The sequence below is a fragment of the Aythya ferina genome (assembly GCF_964211825.1).
Source record: "Aythya ferina genome assembly, chromosome: Z".
Classification (NCBI taxonomy): Eukaryota; Metazoa; Chordata; class Aves; order Anseriformes; family Anatidae; genus Aythya; species Aythya ferina.
Window position 1 is genome coordinate 47040895 of NC_140299.1, and position 19780 is coordinate 47060674.

The 19780-nt window shown below is 39.9% G+C and overlaps 1 protein-coding gene across 4 annotated transcripts in view; it reads left to right on the forward strand.

Annotated features, from left to right (window-relative positions):
- SPIN1 (spindlin 1) overlaps positions 1 to 4703 on the forward strand; it is a 56828-nt gene extending 52125 nt beyond the window's left edge. For all 4 annotated transcript variants that reach the window (XM_084504761.1, XM_084504758.1, XM_084504759.1 and 1 more), the window contains one exon: positions 859 to 4703. In XM_084504761.1, coding sequence (XP_084360887.1) covers positions 859 to 1058 — 200 coding nt within the window. In that variant the 3' untranslated portion in view covers positions 1059 to 4703. The remainder of the gene's footprint in view (positions 1 to 858) is intronic.
- The last annotated feature ends 15077 nt before the right edge of the window (positions 4704 to 19780 follow it).

Consider the following 19780-nt stretch of genomic DNA (forward strand, 5'->3'; position numbering starts at 1 on the left):
GAACAAAGTATTTTAGAGGCTTAGGATTTCCAGAATAAAAGCCACAGCAGGTTGGACCATTACTAAGAAAATTCCTCACTGGAATACAAAACACAATTTGAGCTAAGTGTATTCTAAGTGTATTCAAAAAAAGAGACAAACTGAGAAATAAATGTATGTTTTGATATGGTTAGCTTCCGATTCTCAAGTATGGTGCTTTTACTGCTGATCACATTTGTTCTGTAATTGCCTTGTAACCAACCCCCATTGGCATATTATAACTCATGCCTTTTTGCATCCACATTTGGCATAGGCATTGCTGAAAATACAAGGATATTTCTGGGAAGGTTTTGCTAGACAAGCAAATAATATGGTTACACTTTACTAGTGACATCTATTCCAGCATGGGATCAAAAGCCCTTTTTAATAAGGTTACATTTACTAGACATCTTAGAGGGTTTTTTGTTGAAAGGGCATGCATACATTCAAATTTTGAATAACGTGTATAGGGAGAAGGAAGGTTTAGTGTGGCAGCTAATGAGGTAGATACAGTGTCACCTTCTGCTGGTGGCTTAAATTCAGTTATAGAAAATTTCTGTGGATAACTTCTGTTTAAATCTTCATGTTGATAGATTTACCCCTTTAACGAAAGTGCTGTTTTTGACTTCATAAAATTGAAAGGGGGGTTGGGGTGACCACTATGGTTTCCAGAAGTGTAACAGTTACTAAGTGCTTGTCTGAACAAAGCTTACTTTCAGTGTACTCTGTATTTAAGCCTTCTGATTTTTTTCCTTACCCATTTTGCAGAAGATTCTGCAATTGTTTTGCATACTGAAATACCATCAATCCCTGCCAACTTACACTATTTTTGTGTTACAGATGATTCACCTCCTGCAGAACGGGAACCAGGTGAAGTTGTGGACAGCCTGGTAGGCAAACAAGTGGAATATGCCAAAGAAGATGGCTCAAAAAGGACTGGCATGGTCATTCATCAAGTTGAAGCCAAACCATCAGTCTATTTCATCAAGTTTGATGATGATTTCCATATTTATGTCTACGATTTGGTGAAGACATCCTAGACATCATTGTGAACTTTTGCCAAATTTGTGGAACTATTAAATGTAAAATTTGTAGACACAAAGACTTGACTGCTTTCCAGTTTAATGAAAGCTTAAATGTCCCTGCGAACCCACAATCTCTGCCAGCAAAACTGTTTTGTTCTGAGTAATACAAAAAAAAATGTATGTGAACGTGACACATTTTGTGTAAGAGAACTCCTTTTCTTGAAGGAAGTCAATATATCTGGGCAGGAGGGAGTTAAAAGCAAAGAACAGCTGCAAATTCAAGCTGTGTAAAGTTGATCTAGTATTGTAATCATTAATCTAAATTTTTTTCATAGATTTTAACTTTCTTCAACCTTGCACTCACCTGTTCAACTGCCACATGCAAGTGTAGTTTGATATTTTGATATGCCTTCTTTTGTAACATTAAATTTAATTTCTTGGCTTCTGGCAGTCCTTGTTTTCAGGGTTGGGACAGAGTTGACTTTTCAGAAAGGTTTTAACAGTTTGTGCAGAGTTAAGGAGTGCCTAACCCAAGTAACACCAATCTGCTGTGTTTCTACACTTTATTTCAAATTCAGCTTTATAAGAATTGCAGTACGTGGAAATACTTGTGCATTTTCAGTAGTCACAGGGCAGTAGGATATCAAATGTTTGACTTATGCACCTTTCAGTGAAAAGCCTTTAAACTATAAAAGTATATTTAATCTGTATAACCAGTTAATTAGAAAATGCAGGTTAATGGCCCATATTTACAAGTTGTAGGAACCAGTAAATACGTGCAACAAGGCTGCCTTCAATCCTAAATGTTGTATTTCTGTATTTGTTTGTTATATACACTTCTTAGCAAAACCCAAGTGCTTGGTGCCACAAGTTTAGCGGTATATATGCTACTTCGGAAGACTTTAGACTACGCATTGGCAATCAGTAGTCTCTCATTTAATATCAAAACCTAGCAACCTGAATGTTTGTGTGTGGACTTAGATGCCTAACAGTAGCTAATATTTTACACGGTAAATACAATCTCAAAGGGGGGAGGTGGGAGTAATTTTTTTTTTATTGAAGACAACTTTAGAGAAGGAGAGGCATTTGTTGCCTTCTGCTCAGTCTGTTGCATTCCTTTTTTGGTTGTTGTTTGATTGATTTCTTTTTGTTTGTTTGTGTGTAACCATTTTGTTTTAAGAAGGCATCTTCCCAACTTACTCTTTTTCTGGCTTTCCCACATAAGGAGTGTCTGGACAAATCTACAGCTTAAACCTGTTGCCTTTTGTGGTGTACATTGTACTTGCTTTGAGGTATGCTGTTAACGTGAATTTCATTCTATGAACACTAGAGTTCTGCATGCCAGTGGTGTACTATCTAATGGAAGCTATAGGCAGTCTCAGTGGTTCAGTCATCTGCATTAGATTGTGGATGTAAATAGCAGCCCACAACAGCAAAATCCTTTCACGGTTTTAATCTTGCAAGATAGTTGTAAATGAAGATTAAGGTTTTTTTTTTGTGTGTGTGCTTTTTTTGTTTGTTTGTTTTTTGTTTTTGTTTTGTTTCTTTTGTTTAAGTGTGGCAGCTTTTGAAAGTATCAGAATGGTAACAACGATCAGCACAGCAACAAAATTGTCATGTTACATTAAGGCAGAGCTCTGCAAGTTTCAAAGAACTGCTTCACAGAAATGCAGTTTGTGAAGACGGTCAGCACTGCTGATGGAAGGAACAAATACACTGATATCCACCCTTACGCCATTAGTGGAAGGATGCAGGAGAGGTGCTGTTAATCAGAGAACAGAGGTCTGTATGACCTCAACTGTGGGTATTCTTGATACCGAAGACTCAGTGGTTTAAGCCCCTTTCTGTCCATTTTTTTGCCTATTTCATATTTTAGCCTTAAGGCTTGTGCCTCATTATGCTGTTGAATGGTAATTAATACTCACCATATAAATATGATACCTTAATTCTTTGTCCATTGCTACTATATTGCATTATGTCCAGTATTTCATCATGGGCAACCAAAGGCAGGCTATTGTATTTCAGTGAATAGCTTCTCAATGCAGTCCCTAATTCTAAGTACCCAAGTCGTAAATGTTCCTTGTGTTTTGAACAAAGTGAGCAGATTTGCAACACAGTGTTTTCATCCTGCAGATCTGTTATGTGTTTTCTATTGACTCTTAAGAGTCCTGCATGTAAATCTCAAAGCTGAGCCTGGCTCCATGAGCCCAAGTTGATATTTGTGGCACAAGAATGAGTGAGTGTATTGATTATACACAAGACACACAAATAACCTAGTACACTGAATTTGGGGCTATACATCTGAGGAATATGAGGTTTGGTTTGAAATGTCTGAGGTTTAGGTCTACTGGAACATTTTTAGCATTAGGCTTGCATTTGTGGGTTTTCTGCAAGCCACTTTAATACACCACATATTATGCCAATTAGAGTATAATCTATACACTGTAAATTTTATGGTTGTTTTTAGATGTCCCCATTGTCTGTTGTATAGGTATTTCTTTTAATCTTTTTTTCCTCTTTCCTTTTCTTTTTTTTTTTTTTTGGTTTTGTTTTTGTTAGCTTAAACCACCTTTTTGAGGCTTGAGACTAATTCCACTCCCTGCCCATCTGCTCTGGGCTTTGTTTTAGGCTCATGTTTCAGATCTGCATGCAGTGCTTGCGTTACCCTGGTAACTAAATGTTGGTTCCTTGTTCTAGGGGTTCAACATTACTTTCCAAAATTACATAGGGCTTGTGATGGCACAGGCCATGGATCTTTGTATAAAAGTTATTGGCCTTTCACATTTACCTGCTGTAGTATTGTTGTATATTGTGTGTGTGCGTGTGCGTGATGTCAGGCTGCCATGTAAAACTTTTTAAAAGAAAAAAAAAAGTTAAATGCAGACCATCCTTTTTTGCATGCTTAGAGGGTTAGAACGTTCAATGTAACAAACTAAAGTTGCATGTTAAAAATGTTTAGGTTTTGGTTTTGTTCTGTTTTTATTTTGTGTTCAGTTTTTTGTGAATTTGCTTATTGTGCTGTTTTAATGGTTGTTAGTAGGATTAAATGCACCGGTGAGACGAGCATAGTGCCAACGGAAGGTAATTTTCCAGTTGTATGTGTCATACAGCATTTGAAGGGACCACATAATCTGTTAAAGAATAAATAAGACCACAACTGATCAGTAAAACACTACATTTTTTATTTTTCTTTTGAGTGCCAAACCCTAAACTAGGTAGGAATAGACTCTGGGGAAACCCTTTTTATTGCAACAGGTAGATGCCTTCATTAAATAAATCATTTAAAAACGGAGGCTTTATCTTCAGATAGAATTGATTAATTGCTTCTGGGGGATAGAATTACATTAAAAACAGTTTCTGGTTCCTTGAAAATGCTGTGCTTTTTGTATTTTACATCATTAGTGCAATTTGGATGGTTCTTGGTATGTGTATAGTTCAAAGGTCTTCGTGTTCACATTTTAAAATTAGGTAATGACTTCATCTTTAGAGCTTGGTTTCATTATTTTTATTTTATTTTGAACAATGTAGACAGTTCCCTGTTCTCTGCATTTAGAAGTATAAACACTTTAAATCTGTTACTTAATTCTGTAAGTAATTTTTATAATTATGATGTAACTCTATCCTTAAAACATTTAAAATAAACCCTTTATGTGCAACTTATGACTGTAAACTTTGTTCTCATGAGCAAAATGTAGTGATGTGATTTCAGATTGTGAAGAAGCAGTTTCTTCAGTTTTCTAATTAAAAAAGATTTATTATTTTAATGCTGAGCCATGTATGCTGGTATAATACCCTATGAAATAAGGTTGGTTGTAAAGCTAAATCTTTACTCTTTTTTTCCAAGTGAGTATAAACGCTGGTAAGATGGAATTTGACTATGGTGTAAAGCATACTGCTTAAATTGTATTTTACCAAACAGAAAAATTGCTGTTTGAGGGATTACACTATTCTGTGAGGGAGCATCTATTTCCAGAGCACACAAAAAGTATTTCAGTGGTGGTGAACAATAGAAGCATTTGGCAATGTTTAAGTGATACATTTGTTTGCTTCAAATTAATGTGCTTAATTCTTTTTCCATTAAAAAGTAGATCCAAATTAGAGGTGATGAGTCATGAATAGAAATAACATCACCATGCTTCAAGTTTTCTTAAGCCATGGAAGTTTTTCAGACTATCATGTGAAGATTTATTTCTTTTATGTTGGTAAATTACTAATGCAGGCTTTCAATATTGAAGAGATTTTCTTTATTCTGCCCTCTTCCTTCATAGCACGATGGAAAGTATTGTATAGATACCTTGAAATACATATTTTGGCACCAAGTTCATTAGATATATGCTGAAGATTATGCAACATACCAGTATGCAGTTGGGATGAATACCCAAGCTTCCTCGGTTCCCTTAGTTCAGTGTCCTGTTTATTGTATCGTGTTGCCTGAGAGACTGGTCCCTGTGCATATTGCGTATATCTGCCAATTAGGGAGAATCTAAGACTTGTGCTGAGCAAAAGCATCATCAAAAAGCGGATGTTAATCTGTGTGAGCTGCCTACATTAAATTAAGGTTAAAAATAGATATACAAGCATTTTAACTAATGCCCAAACCTATTCTGTATTACAGCTGTTGAATCAACATCAGTTTTGTAGTAATTTTTATCTTTTCATAAAGGAAGTAATCATGAAAACAAAGACATTTTAGTTCTCTGTTACTGTAGTAATATAAAAGTGCCCCTGAAAGCTGGTTGCTTAGGAGGTCATTTACAAGCAGTTTAAACGTCTGTTTTGAAGACAGTAATGCCAGCAGACTTTTGAGCTGGGGGTGGGAATCCTAGCTGGAGCTATGTTCTGCTGTACTCCACTTCCACATCTGCCAGGTTCCTCCTTGAATAGGCTATTTTCAGAAAGAAATATTATTTTCATATTTGCTCAGTGAGATATTTACTTTGAAAACTAAAATATTTTTTTCAGTATTCATGCTGTATGCAGTTGATCCACTGATGACTTCAGCAGATTCCACTGCTTATAGGAAAGGATAAATTTTAGTAAGGGTATTTTGGAGGAGCTTGGGCTGATGGAATTTATGATAATGGAGGTCTCAAAGGAGAAGTAAGAACAGGGTTGAGAAAATGGTAGGTATGTTATTTCATCCTTAAGCACTGGATAATAAAGATTTTAACTTCTTGCATGCTTCTTAGATGCACTTCTTCCATCTGATTTGAGCAGGCTTCTTTTGTTTTTTAAGAATTTGCCACCCTGACTTGACATTTAAGAGTCTTGTTTCTAATAATAAAACTGTCACAGAATCACAGAATGGTTGGAAGAGACCTAAAAGACCTCATTCCACTGGCCCTGCCGTGGGCAGGGATACGTTCCACTAGACCAGGTTGCCCAGGGTTCCATGTCCCTGTACATCATTATCCAATGTATAGCATTGTATAGCAATGTATAGCTGCATTTAAATTATATCAGGCTGCTCTCTTTGCCAGAGAGAATTGTTTTCAGCGTGGAGTAGCAGCTTCCACAATGTCACATCTAAATTCCTGCATGGTTCATTGTGTATTTTTTTCCATTTGTGTTGTATTCTAATATACTCTTCTGTAATTATCCTTGAAAAGTCACCACAACTTAAAGCACACTTGATGCTACTTTTAAGTGCAAATTAAGTTAAATTGATACTATTTCATGTAACTAGCTACTATGTTGAGAGGGGAGAGAGGTTTGTTTTGTTGTTGTTGTGTTTTTTTCCCCTCCTCCCTTACACTGTTTATGTGGATGATGGCTTAGTGACGGGGTTTTTAGTCCTTTAAATATGAGGAAGGAAAAGTAATATCCTTTTGCCACACTGGAACCAGGTTTTGGTTTGCTGTTTTCAGTCTTGCTGCACTAACTAGTTGGACTAAACTGTAGCAGAACTGCGCTAACCATACGCATGATACATACCTTTGAGCTTGATTGTTGGATGACTTCTTAAACTATCTTCATGAAGACTTTGGTCTTCCACTGGAGTCATAGCCCTGGGAATACTGGTTGTTGTGCTTTCTGTAAAAGTTCTAAATAAATGGGTTTTAAAACACTGTTTAACTCCTAGACATTTTTAACTTACAAAAGCAGATGTCCATTGAACACTCGTGAATGTGATGAATTAGAAAACAAAACAACCTTTTAGGACCTCTGTAGCTAGGGGGGTAGCCTTGCTGAAAGGGACCTGGGGTCCTGGTGGGCAACCAGCTGAACATAAGTCAGCAGTGGGCTGCTGCAGCAATGAAGGGAAATTAGATCCTGCACTGCATGTGCAGGGCATACTACTAGCGGAATTAGGAGATTCATTCTACTTGACGCTTTTCAGGCCATACATGGAGTACCATGTCTAGTTCTGGTCCCCACCATTCGATGAAGTTGTGAACAGACTGGAAAGGGTCCAAAGGAGGGCCAGAAAGATTATCACAGAGGCTGGAGGGGCCTGCCCTGGAAAGTATGAAGGATTTGGGTCTTTCACCATGAAGTGGCGGGGGGAATGGGAGGGCATCTTAGAGCATTCCACTAATTAAAGGGTAGCTACAACTAGGATGGAGGCGCTCATGTCACAGTGAGCCACATGAAGAAGACAATGGGGCAATCTGGTACACACTGCATCAGGAGGGGTTTTATCATGATACAATTAACCACTGGAACATCCCCAGGGATGTGGTAGAATCCAATCCCCATCACTACAGGTTTTCAAGATGCAGTTGGATGGTGCTAGACAATCTCATGCAGGCTCCCTTTCCCCATGAGAGGTAGGACCTGATGATCTTTGGTGGTCCTTTAGAACCCAGGCTTTTCCATGATTCTATGTTTCTTTTTAGCTTTAAGGGAAAAAGAAAAAATCAATAGTAGAAGCAATGCAAAAGAAACCTATAATATAAATCAGAGCCTGTGCTCAGAGGTGTAAAAAGGATAGCAACAGCACTATAAGAAACCGTTCTTCCTAGTTTACCCCACACTTAGTTTGTGAAAGGATGAAACTATATTTCGTTGTGAATCTCATGTTTTGTTCACTCATTCTTTTTCCTGCTTTCAAATAATATTTGTTCTGTCTGTCAAAGTTCTCTTCTAGTGCTGTTTACTGAGAAGCTGGCAGAAAGAAGGAATAAAATGAGAAATTAGAATTATGGGGCAGGGTTTCCGTTTGGTTTGTAGGTGTTTTTTTTGTTTTTTTTTTTTTTTTTGTTGTTGTTGTTGTTGTTGTTTTTTCAAAATCAAGGAAGTAAACCTAGCCTTATTGAGTCAGAGTATTTCTGACAGCAAGGAAGAAATATATTGAATCATAAACCAGAAATAAGAGCTCATTCCAAGAGAATAAAAATATAGCTAACCAAAAAGATGCTGAAAGTATATAATAAACAATGTTTTAAATGTTGCTGAAAAGAAAAAAGTTTAACTATTGCCTGGGATGGTCAATGTTCTCTAATGGGGTAAATCCAAATATAATTCAGCTGGTCTTTTATATTAAAAGTCTAGGAATGTACATGAGGAGAATATTCAAATCATTCTGGCTTCCACAGAATTAATTTAACATGGAGAAATTCTTGTATGTAAAACATAATTTACGCCATTTGCCTAAGCAATTTGATTAACATCATATGTGCTCCTGATTCTGAATTTTTACAACTTAGCCAATAATATTCATATTACAAAAGTACATCTAGCTTAAATTACTGCTAATTATTGCTAACAACATACACTTGGACATAACCTGAAAGTGTGAAAATGAAAATCTAAATGGCTTGAGGCTACAGTAGGTTGTAGAAGGTAAGGAAATACATGATTAGTATTAAAAATCTCACTTTTGAAAATGTGATGCATGCAGTCATCTCCCTCAAAGCTATGTTTTGCCTTACTGCTTTGTGCTGAGATGCTCCTCTGTGAAGTAAAAACCTTCTTAGTATTCAACACAGGATGTAAATTGCAGAGATGAGTGATGCTGATGACTTTTTCTATTTGGGTCAAGAAAGGGCAAGGGAAAGTGCACCTTACTGCTGAAGAGAGATTTGAAGCCTGTAGATTCTGCCTTCTGATGTATCTCTGTTTTTCAACAAATTATCTGATTATATTGGTGGCAAGCACCTCAGAAATAACTAACACAATTTTGAGATTTTATTTTTTTATGTTTATGCTTGCATTAATCGTTAATTTGAAATGGCTGCATGGCGACGTAAAGGTGCAGAAATGTCTGCTAGAGAAAAGGGTGCTGTGGAGTGAAGAGATCACTGGGCCAACTGACTGAAATTCTGAACCACACGTTGGGATGGCAGTGAGACAGCAGGCTCCAGCAAGATACAACAGGAACTGAATCAGCTTTTTACTGGCTCTTTGCCATAGCTGTAAGGAGATAAATACCCAGTTCTGAAGCCATAATCCTTTAATTACTGGGCCAGATTAAGGCTGGTCCAGTCGCATGCTGTAGCGCTCTTTGCAAGATGGTTCACAAGAGAGAAGGAAGGCTCTGCCTCAGTGCTCTGAGCCACCATAGACTCCTCCTGTTCTAAAAATCTGTTATTTGTTTTTGAGGTCTAAGTGCATCTCACGGGAAGAGTTTGTGGCCAACCTGAGTTGTGGAACATGATGTGGTTTCACTGTGAACATTGAAGACTTTTTTGACTATTTTTGGTTTGACTATTTTTTGGGGGGATGAGGAAAAAACTAAACTACCTAACTGTACAGGCAACACATCTGACCTCCTAGCAGCAGCTAACTGACCCATAGAGCCTCCAGGTCCTTACATCCTAGGCCTGACCTTCTACCTCTTCACAGTGCCCCATTTCCAGTGACCAGTTCCTGTGGCTTGGCACCATCCTGTTTTCAGGATTAACAGCCTCCTGGACTGCATTGTGATTGCTAGCAAATGACTGAGTAATACCATAAAAGAGGTCTTCCTAGGCACAGCCAAAAGGCTGTCCGTGTGTGGTGGCCCACAGTGGAGCAGTCCGCTCATGAAGGACTGCAGCCCATGGCGCAGACCAAAGCTGCAGCAGCACCTGCAGGGCTGCAGCCTGTGGGAAGGACCCTATGCTGGAGGGGAGGAAGAGCATAAGGAGGAAGGAGCAGCAGAGACAAAAATTTATGAACCAATACCAATCACTATTCCCCATCCTGCCTATGCTGTTGAGAGGAGTATGAGGAAGAAGGAGGCTTAGGAGTGAGGCTGAGCCCTGGAGTGTGTATGGTGGGTGTGGGGGAAAGGGGTATTTTTTTGTCCGTGTTTGTTACACTGATATTCTACTTGTAATTGGCAATGAATTAGAATGATTTTCACTAAGTCAATCTGTTTTGCCCATGATAGTGATTGGAAGGTGACCTCCCTTTCTTTATCTCAACCATCAAGCTTTTCCATCTTATCTTCTTCCGCTGTTCTGTTGCGGAGTGATAGAGAGCTGGATGAGGACATGGTGGCCAGCTGAGGTCAACCCACCTCAAGAGCATAAGAATTTATTCTATTCAACAACCTTATGCATGATGTTTTCTTTTGGCTAGCTAGGATAATTTTGTGTGTAGTTGAAAATGATGTAATTATATGAAACTCAAAGACGATGATAGAGAGACTAAACAGGTAACACCTGAGTCTTTGATGTCTTTCATTCACCCAAGTTGAAAGTTATTCCTGAGGTCTCAAATACTGTTGCTGCTTTCTAAACCCATATTAACTAGAAGAACAGACCTTCAATGTTACTTCCTAGTTTGTTTTTTTTTAAGTGGCGTTTCCAACCTATGCCAATTATCTGGTGTTAATTATTTCTCAGTGAAAAAAAAAAAAAAAGTGTTTTAATTGTCTTAGCTCTCAGTTTCTAATGGTTTTAAAATTAAAAGGCATAAGACTAAAGGCATGCAAATGTCACATTTTCTGTGTATGCCTGTACAAGAGGAAGTTCTTTGGGATTGTATAGTGGTTAGATAAAGCTTGTTCAATACAAATAACAGTGACTCTCAGCTTGAAAGTAACATTCCCTTTCTGCAATCAATAAAAGCAGAGATTCGCTTAAGAAAATAAGGATATATAGAGAAAACTATCTCTGTATGCATCCTCCTGAGACAAGTGATTGCAGTAGGGTCAATGTGCTTTGCTAAAGCTCCTATGAGGAGCTCCTACAAGCAGGTGTCAGCTACATTGGCAGCTTGATTTTTTTCAGAAGAGTATTCTAGATTTCATCCTCGAAATACTTGCATGGGGTTGGCTGTTTTTTGTTGTTGTTTTGTTTTGTTTTGTTTTTATTTTTTCCCAGGCCTTGGTCCTTTATTTGCTAATGAAGGAAGTTACAGAATGGGAAACTTGAACAGGGGGAATAAGAAAAAAAAAAAAGTACTCAAATGCATGCTCTGTGTTTGTGTTCATTTTTTGTAGTATGTATCTGTCATGAACATAATAATCTAATAAAACAATAGATCGTTCTGAGTACTCTTTTAAGGATCAAGCTAAATATATATATATGCTGAAAGTATGCTATACATGATAAGCTTTTTATTAGTGTCACCTTCCCTTCTATAAATAAGAACAACACCATCATTGTATTCTTTAAAATAAAACTCTTTCAACTCATCAAACAATACTGTGAATGGTCACCTGAAATCCTTGCATTAATTAAATTATTCAAAGTCAGTCTCGATAGAGGCTGCTAACAAGGTTGACAGAAGTAGATGCTGGCCGTCCTTTCCATGACATAAGCACATTATTTGAGTTTTGCCAGAGGTTGTGTTTATATAGAGTGATGCCATTTACTTTTATATGCGCCTACCAAATTACTGAAACAAAGCAACGGAAGCAAAACACTGGAGTCCCTCATACTCAAGACTTTGTGAGAGCCAGGCTGCCTTTCTCCATCAAAGGCTCTGGAAACAAATAGGATTAGATGGTGGTTGCTAGCGTCATTAGAGGACTAAACTGGATTCTGCAGGAAGTCTCAAACTGCCCTGTATACCCAGAAAAGCACAAAAATACAGGATCTCATTAATGCTGGATGATTCTGACCCTAGAAGGGATGGACGAGTCAGAGGTCTCATCGCAAAGAGATATCTAATTACACTAAATAAAAAAGCAAAAGAATGAAGAGGGAAGTGTTTAATTTCAAATGAACATGAGCAGATTTTTATTTCAGTATTTTTCCGTTGCTGCAGGTACAAATGCTGTCATTTGTTGCCCTGCTGCTGCTGCTGTTTTACATCCCTCTGAGTTGCTTCCCCACTGAACCAGTTTGGAAGTCAGGTATGCTGCAGCACTGACTGGGACAGCCTAATGTTGTTTGGCAGGTTGATACACAGGATGAAGTTAGATACAAAGGATGCTTGAATCAGGATTTTCATACTGTGAGAAGAAATCAGTAAAACTTTGCTAAATTATCGATGCTCAGCTACGTTAGTTTTGAACCCAGGCACCTTTTGATGGCTGCAGTATGTCATTAGGCACATGACAGTTTGAATAACAGTAATAAGACAGGGGCTAATGGTTTTAAACTGAAAGAGAGTTGATTTAGATTAGATATTAAGACAAAATTATTTGCTAAGAGGGTGGTGAGGCACTGGAACAGGTTGCCCAGAGAAGCTGTAGATGCCCCATCCCTGGAGGTGTTCAGGGGCCAGGTAGGATGGGGCTTTGACTAACCTAGTCTGGTGGAAGGTGTCCCTGCACATGGCAGGGGGGTTGGAACTGGGTAGTCTTTAAGGTCCCTTCCAACCCAAAACATTCTGTGATTCTATAATCATACAAAATTGTAATCTAAAGAACCTGTATGCTATTGATTTGGTTAATTTTCCTACTTGAGAAGAAAAAATAGTAATTGTTTCTTCTTTCATTGTTGGAACACAGTGAGGTTGTATAGTGAAGAGTAGATCCAAGAATATTAACTAAGGAACATTCACAAAGTATTTATATTACTGCAATATATAATAATGACCCGTGTATTCAGGTCTTCTGATCTCAACTTAGAAAACAGTGTCAAATGTGTCAAATCTAAAGAGTGCTATGAATATCCTATAACTATTTTAGCTGACAGACTGTACCTGAAAAAAATGAATACTTTTGGCTCAGTATCTTTGTGCAGTGGTCTCTCGTCACACAGGTCACTGGTTAATGTATTGGGTTGAGATCAAAAGGATTTTCTTCCTTCCCTTTTGGAAGACACTGTGTACACTGTGGAGAGTAATTTTAACTGTTTTCTCATCAATAACTCAATTACACTAACTCTCTTCTCTAAAGCTTATTACTGTGAAGTACATAAAGGACCTCCTCAATGTCCATGTTGTGTCTGTGAATTAAAAAATAACTACTTCATGTGGTTGCATCTATTCTTGTTATTTATGTAATTAATTAATCCACTGGCATTTTCCTTCAATCTATGCGTTCCTTCTGTTGGTGTCTCCTTAGTGGACTGCCTTTCTGACTAGCAGTTTAAACACAGTGGTATGCCCAAGGGCCAGTTTCTAATCTGACTTTTCAGGGATTACATTTAATTTTGCCCAAATAAAGTTCACCTTGATCAGGTCTGTCACTTCTATTTTTAAATTGGGGTATTATTAAGTAGATGTGTTGTATATACTGTATGCTAACGATTAAAATGAATACAAGTCTAACAAGCTCAACAAGCTCTCACCCACGTAACACTGCCTTTTGGGTACACTTAATCAGTTCTTGCCTTACATCTTCACTCTGTGTGTACATGGCTTGTCCAGTTGTGTTACACAGGCACATGTTCCCTATGGACTGCTTAAGAATTATGAACCAACTGAAATTTAACAACTTTTCAGTATATACTAGTATATAATATACTGCAAGCGATAACTGGACTCTTTAGAGACTACCTACTGGAAATGCTTATTGGATCAAACCCTTCACTACTTAGAACAGTGCCAGCTGTGGAAGAGGTAGATGATTTTTATCTCAGTTATTTTACCCTGGGACCTACCAGGAGGCTTCCTCTGGATGAGTATTGTTTACAACCTTTCTGATAGTGTCATCTCTGAGCTAAACAGCAGTTCCCTTGAGAAAGGCTCACAGGTTCTGAATAAAGAGCTCCATTATTATCAGGAGATGGAAACCAGGGAGTAAAATAATCACAATAGCTTTAGCACCTCTAATGAGAATAGTAGTAAAAAAAAATTAGTAGCCAAAACAGGTTCTGTCCTGCTTGGGATGCATCACAAAGTGAAACTTGGTCCATGCTGGTATTACAGATCTGACTTTACAGTCAGATCACAGAATCATCTAGGTTGGAAGAGACCTCCAAGATCACCCAGTCCAACTTCTGACCTAACACTGACAAATCCTCCACTAAACCATATCCCTAAGCTCTACATCTAAACAACTTTTAAAGACCTCCAGCGATGGTGACGCAACCACTTCCCTGGGCAGTCCATTCCAATGTCTAACAACCCTTTCAGTTAAGAAGTTCTTCCTACTATCCAACCTAAACCTCCCCTGGTGCAACTTTAGCCCTTTCCCCCTTGTCCTGTCACCAGGAACGTGGGAGAACAGACCAACCCCCACCTCGCTACAGCCTCCTTTAAGGTACCTGCAGAGAGCGATAAGGTCGCCCCTGAGCCTCCTCTTTTCCAGGATGAACAACCCCAGCTGCTCTTGTTTCTCCAGACCCCTCACCAGTTTCATTGCCCTTCTCTGGACTCACTCGAGCACCTTGATGTCCTTGTAGCAAGGGGCCCAAAACTGAACACAGTACTTGAGGTGCGGCCTCACCTGAGCCAAGTACAGGGGGACGATCCTTTCCCTAGCCCTGCTGGCCACACTGTTTCTGATACAAGCCAGGATGCCCTTGGCCTTCTTGGCCACCTGAGCACACTGCTGGCTCATATTCAGCCGACTATCAACCAATACTCCCAGGTCCGTCTCCACCTGGCAGCTTCTCAGCCACTCATCTCCCAGCCTGTAGCTCTGCTTGGGGTTATTGCACCCCAGATGCAGGACCCGGCACTTGGCCTTGTTGAACTTCATGCAGTTGACCTCAGCCCATCGGTGCAGCCTATCCAGATCCTCCTGCAGAGCCTTCCTACCCTCAAGCAGATCAACACACGCACCTAGCTTGGTGTCATCTGCAAACTTACTGAGGGTGCACTCAATGCCCTCGTCCAGATCATCGATAAAGATATGAAAGAGGACTGGCCCCAGGACGAAGCCCTGGCGGATGCCACTAGTGACCGGCTACCAACTGGATTTGACTCCATTCACCACAACTCTTTGGGCCTAGCTACCCAGCCAGTTTTAACCCAACGAAGCGTATGCCAGTCCAAGCCACGAGCAGCCAGTTTCTTGAGGAGAATGCTGTGGGAAACAGTGTCAAAGGCCTTACTGAAGTCTAGGTAGACCACATCCACAGCCTTTCCCTCATCCACCCAGTGCATCACTCTGTCATAGAAGGAGATCAGGTTCGTCAAGCAGGACCTGCCTTTCATAAACCCATGCTGACTGGGCCTGATCACCTGGTTGCCCTGTAAGTGCTGTGTGATGACACTCAAGATAATCTTCTCCATGAGCTTCCCTAGCACTGAGGTCAAACTGACAGGCCTATAGTTTCCTGGGTCAACCTTCCATCCCTTCTTGTAGATGGGCGTCACATTTGCTAGCTGCCAGTCAACTGGGACCTCTCCCAGCAGCCAGGACTACCGATAACTCATGGAAAGCGGCTTGGCCAGCTCCTCTGCCACTTCTATCAGCACCCTTGTGTGGATCCCATCCAGCCCCATTGACTTGTGTACCTCCAAGTGCCATAGCAGGTCGCCAACCATTTCCTCATGGATAGTGAGGGCCACATTCTGCTCCCCATCCCCTTTCACCAGCTCAGGGTGCTGGGTATTCAGAGAACAACTGCTCTTGATGCTAAAGACTGAGGCAAAGAAGGCATTAAGCACCTCAGCCTTTTCCTCATCTTTTGTAACAAGGTTTCCCCCCGCATCCGTTAAAGGATGGAGATTCTCCTTAGTCCTCCGTTTTGCATTGATGTATTTGTAAAAATATTTTTTGTTGTCTTTAACGGCAGTAGCCAGATTGAGCTCCAGATGAGCCTTTCTGATTTTGTCCCTGCACAGCCTCACAACATCCTTATAGTCCTCCTGAGTGGCCTGCCCTCTTTTCCAAAGATCATAAACCCTCATTTTTTCCTAAGCCCTAGCCACAACTCTCTGTTCAGCCAGGATGGTCTTTTTCCTCAACGGCTCATCTTTGGGCACGTGGGGACAGACCGCTCCTGAGCTATTAAGATTCCCTTCTTGAAGAGTGCCCAGCCTTCCTGGACTGCTGTACACTTCAGAACCACCTTCCAAGGCACTCTGTCAACCAGTGTCCTGAACAGCTCAGTCAGCCCTGCGGAAGTCCAAGACTGCAGTTTTTGACTTTGCCAAGAATAGAGAACTTTACCATTTCATGGTCACTCTGCCCAAGGCAGCTCCCAATCACCACATCTCCCACCAGTCTTTCTCTGTGTGTGAGCAGAAGGTCCAGCAGGACACCTCCTCGGGTAGGCTCACTAACCAGCTGCGTCAGGAAGCTACCTTCCACACACTTCAGAAACCTCCTAGATTGCTTCCTCTGAGCTGTATTGCATGTCCAGGGTATGTCTGGGAAGTTGAAGTCCCTCATGAGAACAAGAGCTGATAATTTTGCAACTTTTGCCAGCTGCCTGTAGAATTCCTCGTCCACCTCCTCATCCTGGTTTGGTGGTCTGTAACAGACCCCCACCAGGATGCTTGCCTTGTTGGACTTCCCTAACCCATAAGGACTCAACCTTACAATTCCCAGGCTCAGCCTCAAGTTCCACAACATCAAAACACTCAGATCAAGAGCAGGTGCAAAATAAGACTTTCTGTGATATCATACTGTGTTTTTTTTTTGTGAATGTCCTGTAATGTCCTGACAAAGATTATCACACTCAGCTTTTTGGGGAAGGTATTTGGTTTCTCTAACATTCTGTAGCTATTTACTATATAGTTTCAAGAACTTTATTATGACTGTCATTGAGGCTTATAACCTAGAGCACATCAGCTAATAATTTATAATTTTCTTTAAATGCTAATATGAGTGCATGTGCCTATCTTCTGTATAGACAGGGTGCTCTACCCATACAACCTTCCACACAAGTTTTATTTTCATTTTTTATTTTTTTCCTGTCCTCTCTTGCTTGTATGCTTATGGAATGGGGAAACAGTCTGAAGTGATTTTGGAAGGCAGTGCAATTTTCTTCTCATATACAAGATCATTGTTTTTACCAGCTGGAAGAATAACCAGAGGGAAATAAGTGGTGGTTGATTTGCCTGGTGGCAGGCTTTCAGCGAGTTACAAATAGAGGGAGCCGCAAAACACTGTATTATTTATAGCTGTATTCCCTGTCAGCCTGGATTACCTTGTCTGCTTGTTATTTCTGTCACAAACCCCAGTACAAACAGCTGTCAGCTCAAGCCTTTTGCACACAGCTTTTTCTCCCATGGAGCTGTAGGTACCTGGGAACTTTTCCCTGCTTGCCCAGAGGCCTAGAAGACAATCTTGATAAGTCTTTTTCTCATGGAACAGTGCAGTTTCTGGCTAAATGGCTTTCTAAAATACAGAGGTGGAATGGTCACAAGTTCCTTGGATCGTTGCTTCAGTTCATAATTAACTGAGGAAAAATGTTCTCACTGGTTGAAGGAGAAACTGGAAGGAACACCAACAACAAACCTATGGAAGCCTCGACTTGCTTTTCCTGTGACTCTCCAGGCTCTGGAGGCCCCAACTCTGTCCTTTTTCGAGGGTAGTCTCACGAAGGCAGACAGTAGAGCAATCTGAAGGATTTTGTTAGCTGAACTTCCCTTGTGTGCTATTTTAAACACAGGCAAATTTTTATAACAGCTTTTATCTTCTACTTTGGATATCAGGTGGAAGTCTGAGGGAGAACAGCACAAAACAGCTTTCAAAACTTGTAGAAACAATTAATAGGAGATAGGAGAAATGCAATGATTACATTGTTTCACGTATCACTTCTGTTTTGAAAACAAAATTTGGGGATGTTTTCAAATCCAAACAAAACAGCATAAATCAGCCATCCATGAACATGGATAAATATTGCACATTAATCAAAAACTCTTTCCAAATGCCCACAGCATTTTTTTTTTTGTTCAGTGAATTACCAGAATAGTAATTACAAACTAGTCAGATACTATGCCATAAGTTAAAATACTCTGATTCTAAAGAGTAATTTGCATGTATTTAAATCTCTTGTAAAAGAATAATAATAACTAGACTCCTGATTATGCCTTTTTAAAGATGCATGAACTTTTGCATAAGAAGCAAGCAGCATTTTCATTAGCAGTTTATTTGTATTACCCTTGACTCCTTTAATAAAAAAGAGGTGAGAGAAAGAACAGGTGGATGGATCTCTCAAATCATATTGATCCAACCACGCAGTTACTTTTGATAAAGCATACTTAAATAAAATTGTTGTGTTATTTTTGTGATGCTTCTTTAGGATTTCTCTGACAAACCCAAATTTTTAAAGAGAGAACCGGTTTCTTTCACTCAGGACAGAAAGCGAGGGTAACTAACCAAAAAAGTGGGTCAGGTCAAAACTTCATGAAGATCCAGGAAGAAACGGGCAAGGAGGACCTGTGCTCTGTTTATTCCTGTAATAAATTAGATTTGAATTTTGACTTCCAGTATCTCAGTTCTTACAGTGCATCCTATACAGTCAGTAGATGTATATGATAGATGGTAGATGATCAGGAGACTTCTGGGGAAGTGGGATGTCATTTCACCGTGGACTTAGTTGCAATATACTTAACCACACACTTGTTATGATTAACATTAGTTCCACTCTAGTATTCAGTATTCAAATCACAATACACACTTGTCACAACTCTCTGTTCCCAAAGTAAAATCGACGGATTTTTGAGGGCCAGCAGCTGAAAAATAGGAGCAACAGCCAGCCTAGAAAGCATTTGCATACACAGTTTTAATGTGAAATATTCTATATGATAGCTCCGTACTCAGATACCTGAAGTATCCATTGTAAATAGCAGCACGTGGTTTGAGGAATATTGATACTTCTTGTTTAAGCTATACTCTCTTTTAATCAGATGTGTAATTAATGAATATAAGAGAATGCATCAGGTGTATCAACCCGTCACACCCCTTTAATTAAATTTTAGAAGTCTTCTACAGCCAAGACTTACTTTTTTTTTTTTTTCTTCTTCTTCAAAAGTTGCTTTAGGCAGAAGAGATTGCACACTTGCAATATAATGCTATTTTTATTAATTTCTATCACAGTATCTGGTGGATAAGCAGTATTCAAGCCAAACACGTCAAATGCACCGGAATAGAATGTGACTTTCTACTCGGCTCGGACAGCGCACAGACAGACCTTTATACAAGCAAAATTCAGAACGTTTCCCGTGCTAGAGAGCAATCCAGAGTCAAATACCCAACAAAAGCTGCCAAACTCTTCTGGTGAGACCTTCCCAGGAGAGAGGGTGAACCCCAGGGCAAGCTGATGAGCCCTGACGTTGGTGCGGGAGGGATTACTGCTCACGCTCGTTATTTTCAGTAAGTTGTAAGGCCTGACCTTCACAGAAACACGTGAAAAGTCAGCTCTGGGTCAGACCCCCCCCCATGACCCCGACCCGCCGCCACCCGCCGCCCTTCTGCCCGTTACCGCCCGAACAGCGCCTCACGGTGGGGGGAGGGGGCGGTGCCTCGCCCATCCCGGCGCGACCATTGGCCAGCTCCGCTGTCAGTCAGC